At 41.2% G+C, this 8,126-nt stretch overlaps 1 protein-coding gene across 2 annotated transcripts in view; it reads left to right on the forward strand.

Annotated features, from left to right (window-relative positions):
- Positions 1-7,603: 7,603 nt before the first annotated feature.
- Positions 7,604-8,126, forward strand: part of Cfi (complement factor I) — a 40,646-nt gene continuing 40,123 nt past the window's right edge. Inside the window, exons 1-2 of one of the 2 annotated variants that reach the window (XM_021245388.2) lie at positions 7,604-7,650; positions 7,739-7,873. In XM_021245388.2, the coding sequence (XP_021101047.1) occupies positions 7,817-7,873 (57 nt within the window). In that variant the 5' untranslated portion in view covers positions 7,604-7,650; positions 7,739-7,816. Of the gene's footprint in view, positions 7,651-7,719; positions 7,874-8,126 lie in introns of those variants that run through there. The other variant, XM_087198808.1, reaches the window with a different exon arrangement.

Raw genomic sequence — 8,126 nt, forward strand, 5'->3', positions numbered from 1 at the left:
TTTAGAAAAGGGAAGTCAGTTCCCCAGCTAGTTAGAAAGGCAAACTCGAACTCTGGATCCTCACAATCCTCAGTCCTTTTTGCCACCCTCTCTAGGACCCTTCCTCTTTCCGAATTGTTCATCTTTCCAACTCTCCATTTGTCCTCATGGTAGCATCACACTTTAATTTCTAATCTTTGAACTCAAACTTTTGAGCACTTTCCTCCTTTCTTATCATTTTTATCACCATCCCTACCCCAGCCAAAGTTAGCAATTTCTACTTCTTCTAAAGTAACTGTGTACACTCTCCAACCAATTACAGACCTTTTGTCCCTGCCACAGTTCCTTGTCTTATTCCTACACTATCACACTGTATAATCTACAAGAATTCAATTGTCCAGAAATAACAGTAAACTACAAAATCTTGCATTCTGGGCATTTTTGTTATTATTTCAGACCAAACACTTTCTGACCTAACGTCCTTTTCCCTTCTGTACTGCAATGATGGCATAATGAGCTTCCTGAAGTCATTTTCTACCATCCCCATCCTCAGGACCCCAGGTAGCTCCTCTTTCCCTTAGCGTCCTGTCTAGCGTAACATCTCTCCATCTGTTAAGCATTCTGTGTAATTTTATCCCCCTCCTGTGTGGTACACCACCCCCTGCCCCACCAGCCCAGCGTCATTGCCTGCTTCTCTTTCTCTGCTTTGGAAAACAGTTCCTTCTGCTTGGAGAAGCTCCAGCCACCGGTCCAAGTCTTTTCAATCATTTTACTCAGGAAATAATAATTGTCCTGTCACCAGAGCCTCTGCATTGAAATTACACACACACACAAGCACGATGAGCAAATTTTGAATATAATGATCTAATAATATTGTCAGTGTTTTGTTTTAAGACAGGATCTCACTGTGTTGCCCAAGCAGGTCTTGAACTTGTGGGCTCAAGTGATCCCCCCACCTCAGCCTTGTCACCATTAAGCCCATCTCAATGCTCTTCCCGTCAACATCAAATTTGCCATCTTCATTATTTTTAAAGCTATAGGTCAGGGTATTCAGTACATTTACATTGTTGTGCTACTTGTGCTATTTTGGAATCGAAAATTATGCTTTTCTGTTCATCTGGTTTTGGGTGTATGGGGTGGGGCGAGTCATGGGGATTGAACCCAGGGCCTCGCACATGCCAAGTAAGAACACTATCACTGAACCACGTTCCCAGCCCTTTTAAAAAATTATGTTTCCAGACAAGGTCTTGCTAAGTTGCCCAGGTTGGCCTCAAACTTGAAATCCTCCTGCCTCAGCTTCCCAAGTAGCTGAGACTACAGACGTGCACCACCATGCCTAGCTCTTGTTTTATTTTTTAATTTTTTTGTTCAATTTATTTGTCTACTTTTTGTAGGCTAATAACATTAACTCACAAAGAAAAAAATACTAACTCTTAAAGAATATCAACTCCAATACAAATAGGGACTTCAACTTTTCCTTTAAATCTAGTAAATACTGCTGTTTGTAATAAATGTTGATTTCCTTTTATAGGCCTAGATATGCATAAAATCATTGACCTATTTATAGTGGACTAATTGAGATAATTATCTTTTGTGTATATTCACTCAATTCTGATTTGAGCCTGAAATTAGCACACACAGATTTTATTTTCAACTGAATTGCTATGGCTTCTGCCTTGCTGTTAATGCTCAAAGAAGTTGAAAGGCAGGGCAAAATGATTATTCCTTTCTGATGAGTAGCAGGGTACTTTTCTTTCACAGAAATTCAGAACATATGGAAAGGCAAATCGGTACATTTTACCAGGTGTTCACAGACACAAACTCACCCAACTCTTCCTTCCCTCAAAGTCAGGCGCTCAGGCTGAGGAGGTTCCAGGACAGGGCCTTCATCTGGGCCTATAAATTGTGTCGAAGAAGGAAAATTTGGTTCAACTTTTTCCTGCACCTCTTCAAGTGGTTTTCAGTAAGATTTTGAGACTTCCTTGCAAATGCAGGCAGCAGAGGAAACATCACGAGATTTCTTTTTGCCATATGATTTTTCCAAAGACTCAGTTTGTATTTGAACTCTAGAATCTTATCACTGAGTCCAAATGTTTTTCTCTTTTTCTTTTTTCTTTTGGTACCGGGGATCGAACTCGGGACTTCCCACTTGCAAGGCAGGTGGTGGAACCACTGAGCTAAATCCGCGGCCCTCCAAATGTTTTTCTTAGTGCCTTGAAGTTGCTTTCTCAACTTGTTCACATAATGAAAAATGTCCGTAAGTAGTCTAGCTTCACCAGCCAGTCTCCGTCTTCAAACCATTGAGTAAAATCTGCCTGTTTTCTGAGAAACACTCCTACAAGTCACTTTTCTGCTCAACATCCTGTTAAGAACTTAAATCTGTGTGAAGTTTCTTTTCCTGTGCAGTAAATTATCCCAACAGTTGGTGGTTGGAAACAGCAAACATTGTCTTGTGTGATTTCTATAGGTCAGAAATTCAGGAGTGTTTAGCTGGGAAGTTCTGGCTCAGGATTTCTCATAAAGTTGTAGTCAAGATGTCAGTCCCAGCACACTGGGAGGCCAAGGCAGGAGGATCACAAGTTCGAACCCAGCCTGGGCAATTTAGTGACTTACCTGGACCCTGTGTCTAAGTTTAAAGGGGAGGGAGCTCAGTGTGAAGGTCTGGATCAATTTCTGGTACTGAAAAAAAACCAGATGTCAACCAAAAGTGCAACCACCCAAAGTCTTCACTGGGCCTGGGGACCCTTTGCTGTGTATGTGTGCTGAGGTCCCCTGAGGCCTAAGGCAGGGGACCCCAGGTCTGTGCTCTGCAAGCCTTCTTCATGAAGCACCTGAATGTTTATATGGCACGACAGCTGGCTGCTCCCCAGAACAAATACTTGCTAAGCTGTAAGATTCATGCATGCAGCAGGAGATGGTCACACAGTTTATTTAAAAACGTTCTTGGGTGAACTGGCCTGTGTGTGACGAGGTTAGCCATTTTTATAATGTCATCCAGAATTCTTGATTTCAACTCCAAAATCATCTGACACCAGCACTTCTCTGGGAAGAAAGCAATGTGTTGTAAACACACTAGAATTTTCTTTTTCACAAGGGATGAAACCAATCAGGGAATGTCATGGGTGGGCCATTACCAGGACAGATCAATACTCCGAGACATACCTTTTCCTGCCAATATAAAGACAGCATTAAATACGTCTTTACCTTTCCTTATTTGGGGCAAGGTTTCACAGCAGGAAAGTTTTCTTGAATTTCATCATGGTTTATGAGGCTTACAAACGCTGCCGTTATCCAGGTCTATGACTCATCACCCTCGGTAGGAAGTTATTGGGGGATCTGATCTGTTGAGCATTCAGTGTCATCAGTCACATCAATTTACCTCACTCCAACAGTGGAGCCTTTCTACTTTTCCCTATTGCATCATGTTCTGGCATTCCACTCTTTACAGTCCTACACGGTAGACCTGCGAGGCTTCCACTAACCATGGGGCTCTTTCCTTTTTTGGTCAAAAAGTTTTACTACTAGATAACTTGCTCTCTGGACCTTTTTCTTAAAGGTGACTCAAAACTAATTTATTCTGCGTTCCAATTCAAAAGTATCTGCTCCTTCACTATGATTTGTAGTTAAGTGCTTTTTCAGTTTTTCTGGAGCCATGCCTGCATTTATAATTTGGAATTCTTCCCTACTATTTTTCATTCTTTGTCACAATCACTGAGGCTTAGAATTCTCTTCTGTTTCCCACTTTGGCTTCAGAATTCACCACACTGGACTGTTGGTCATGTTTGCAAAACACAGGTGCTAACAAAGTATGGCTGACCTGAAAGGCAAGTTGAAACACACCAAGTATGGGAACAGGAGCTTACTCCAGATAAGATAAGGAGGATCACCAAGTGGAGGGAACCCGAAGCCTCAGAGTCATGCTCCCCAAGTGTGTCTGAGGGGTCTGAGCTTCTAAGATAAAGAACAAAGAAGGAAGTTAAGGGAAACTGGCTGCTGGTGAGAAAGGCACAGGTCATTGGTGATTGTTGCTTGATCACTTATGCATCCCAGGTAAGAACGGGGATAAGAAGAAAAAGGCTTTTACTGAGGTTCTTTGTAACACTCACGGCGATAAGGAGTCTGCCCTGGGTCAGAGTGACCTAGGTGACTGCCTAGGTCTCTGGCTTCACGTTTCCCTGGGTGAAATAATTTTGTAGCCTCGTTTCAGTTTTCTGTGTGAAATTTTAAGTCCTTCCTCTGTATAAAAAAGCCAAACTAAATGGCAATAGCAAAAGAAAAATGAAACGTTCAAAATGCAATTCAGTTTTCACCCACAAACTCCATGTTGTGCAATGTTTACAACATTAGCAAAGCAACAGTGATGCTTGTGAGTCACAGCACATAAAAACTGCTTCCCTGGCATTAAAATATACCCCTGACTTCCGGGTACATCAAGAGAGCTCGCGCATGCTCAGCTGGCAGGACATCAGAGGAGGCTGGGGAGGTCAGGGCATGCAGCTCATGAGGGAGGTGTGGTGTCATCCACCTGTGCCTCCTTCCTCTGCAGCTCAATACTCGCCTGTCATCCATGGCCTCTGCTGTCCGTGTCAAACACTGGCAATCAATGAACACAGTTTCATGGAGCACTGGCGTACAGGTGAACAGCCTCTAGCAAAACTGCTAACAGCTGCATGGTCACGATTTATCTCTGCAATACTGACATTTAGGAAATGATGCGCATAGAAAATGGCTTGTAAAATGGGCAAACTGTTTCATCTTCCATCATGACAACACTCTGTGTCGCACCGTGCTTCTGGTACAGCAGTTTTTGCCAAATAAAAACATTTTAGTGTATCCTCATGCACCTTATTCACTGGGTCTAGCACCACATGACTTCTGTCTCTTTCCCATAGTCAAAATGACCATGAAATGTCAATATTTTGCAATTTAAGACATCAAGGCAGCCTTGAAGCCCTTCAGAATTCGCCTTCATATTCCTGGGTACAAACTCAGCTAGCATGATTCTACCAAAATCAAAAAGCAAATCACAGCCCTTGGTGTTGGATCCTGATTGATGGGCTTCCTCCCAGAACTGGATGGTTACCACTGAGAACTCTGAACCTTGGTCTCAGGATCACAACCTAGACCCAAATTTCATGTACTGTAATGATGTTTCTTAAAAACCTGGAATTTGAAGTAGCACAATAGGGCAATTCCAATGAAACTGACAAAATTCTGTGTTAATGCCTTCTTTATAGTGCATGATTTAAAACACATCTTCTTTCAACCATAGCTCACAACCAGCCAACTGCACTGAACAAGTGGAAACTTGTCACACACTGTTACTATGGATCAGTGTGTAGCTTCTCCTGCTGAAGACCCCAGCCTTTCTCCACTGGATGGCACTCAGAGCAGCGCTGACTGCACTTTTTGGTCATACCACGAAAGTGCAGGCTAATTATGAGGTCCAAGATCTAAGAAGGCGTGCATTCACTTATGTTACTGAAAACTTAGAAAATCTAACTAAAATACTTGGAAAGATGATACTGTGAATGACAGAGACCTGCTATGAAATGGGCTGAAATTTTTGATATTAGAACGAAATTTGAAGACTTCAGCAAGATGTCATTAAATTGGAAACCACAGGGCTGGCGGGGGAAGGTGAGGGAAAAGAGTTACGGTGTGTCACATGGCTGGACCGACTCCCCACCATGAATGTAACCATCGGGCACTGCAGGCATATGTTAATAAAAATAAGATAATAAACAGGAAGCAATGTGAACACATGACTTTGTTTTTAGCTTTTTATACAAAAATTTCAAATATTAACAAAAGTTCAGAAAATACTTCCATGTACCTGTTTGTGTGCATTGCCCAGATTCGACTGACTTTTTGCGAATCTTATTTTAACTATCTTGTCTTTATTTATTGTTTATTTACAATATTTTACTTTTTTTTTTTTTTTTTGGTACCAGGGATTGAACTCAGGACCTTGCGCTTGTGAGGCAGGCGAGGAGCCACTGAGCTAAATCCCCGGCCCTATTTACAGTATTTTTAATAACCACAGATAACATTTTATCCATAAATCTCTAACAGGATATTTTAAAATATAAACAAACTACCATTGCCTAATGAAAGTAACAATGTTTTAGCATCACACAGTATCTGGTCAATGTAGATAATTCCCAACTTATTTCAAAATCTTTTTAATGGTTGAAGCAACCAAATGAAGGTGGAAACAATGTCCATGTCCATACATACCTTGTATTATATTGATACAAGTCTCAATATTGATCTCAAGTCTCTTTGATTCTATATCAATTTCCCGTCTCTTGTGCGCATGTGCGTGTGCGAGTGTGGTGCTGAGGAACCCATAGCTTTGCAAGTCTTGCACACGCTAAGCAAGCACTCCACCATTCAGCTACACCCCAAGCCTCCTCCCCTATTTTTATGGCCTGTATTTCTTGAAGAAGCCGACTCTTGTAGTTTCCCGTTGTCTCCCTGACTGCATTCCTGGGATGGTATGGATCCTGTTCTCTCACCCTCTGGATTCCCTGTAGACTGGTAGTGAAATCTGAAGGCCTGATCACGTTCAGATTCACTTTTCCCCCCAGAATTCTTCCTAAAGCCTCCCATGTCCTTCCCGTGAAGAATGACAGGTTGGAAGTCTGTGAGGAAAGACATCAAGTCTGCTTGTCCTTCTTTTGGTTGGTCAGCCCGATCTCTGGTACAAAGTTCCCTGCCAGTGTCTCCCCTAATGGTTTCAGCCGCTACTGGTGATCATCACCCAGATCCGGGAACGTAAGGTGCTGCCAATGGGGATTTGCTCTGCCTGTCACCGTTTCTGCCACCAGTGACTGGAACGTTCTGCACTTTAGAAAATATTTTTATTTCGATGCATAAAAATGTTTCTTTTTAATGCGTAAAATGCTTAACCTTGGGCTTATGGGAGCCCCTTCGAACTGGGTCCTGTGTTACTGTCACTGACGGGCCTCTGACGCTTCCTTGCTTCTGACGCAAATGTGAACATCTCACTCCCCACCTCGCCCGGTACACTTCCTGCCCTAGTCATGAGACCAGCACTTTCTCCAAAGAGCTTTTTCATTTTTTCGAACATTATCTAGAAATGACAGTTGCCTCTAGATTATCGTGACTTCTGGGCCCTAGTGGTGGACAAAGCTGGAGGTATATTTTTTAAAAATTGTGGTTCATAGTAATATTTCTGATTCAAAGTTAGCATTATTATTATTATTTGTAATAGCATGCATATAGTGTATATGTATTAGTTGTCAAATAAGTATAAATATTTTCAACAATAAGACTATTGAGTACTTCACAGTGCGATAAAAATATGGTGAATGTTTAAATTAAAAAAAAATTATTACAGCAAAAGACATCATTGTACTCAGAATATAATTCAATCACAGCGTAATGAATTTTCCATATATTTAGTGGCGTTTTCACCTTTACTCTTACCATCTGCTAGTCTTCAAACTTAGAGGAAAAAATATAAGTTTATTTTACCAAAAGGCAAGAAATTTGCTTCAGTGTAATCTGTGTCTCCCTGAAAAGCAGAACTGAGGCATTGTTCCCTCAGCGCACGGGGCGGTCCGCCTCTTCTGGAGGAAACCCTTCCTATTGGCTGCCTCTCTGGGCTATTTACTGGGAAGGTCATTTTTTGTTTAAATTACGGTAAAACTCTGGGTTTTAGCCAAATTCCTTAAGAGTTCAAAAGTACAAAGCTCTGTAGGAAGCTCACTCTTTTTAAATATTTTTTCAGAGGTTAAAAATTAAATTTCGGAACACTTCCTGGGATGGACAGTCTTCCACAGGGGCCCAGACCCTGAACACCTCCGACATGAAACTTGTTCGTGTTGTTTTGTTGCTTCTGTGCTTCTGCCTAAGCTCCTTCGAGGTAAGTAATTCGATCTTTATGCAAACTATATTAAGTAGATATTTTAAAGCTTACTAAAAAAATGAAATATCTTAACAGATATGATTTAGATTCAATATTATATAGTTCAGTTACCAAGAATTTATTATATAATAAATTGCAAGTATCTGACATAAATATTCTGATTTAAAAGTTTTAAGAAAAGAGTTCTTTTTATATGCTCGTATATGTACGTAGACATTGACTGGAACAGGAATTTCACTATACAAGCCCA

Source organism: Heterocephalus glaber, unplaced genomic scaffold (assembly GCF_053883595.1).
Source record: "Heterocephalus glaber isolate CG9 unplaced genomic scaffold, H.glaber_assembly_v1.0 deba00001688, whole genome shotgun sequence".
Classification (NCBI taxonomy): domain Eukaryota; kingdom Metazoa; phylum Chordata; class Mammalia; order Rodentia; family Bathyergidae; genus Heterocephalus; species Heterocephalus glaber.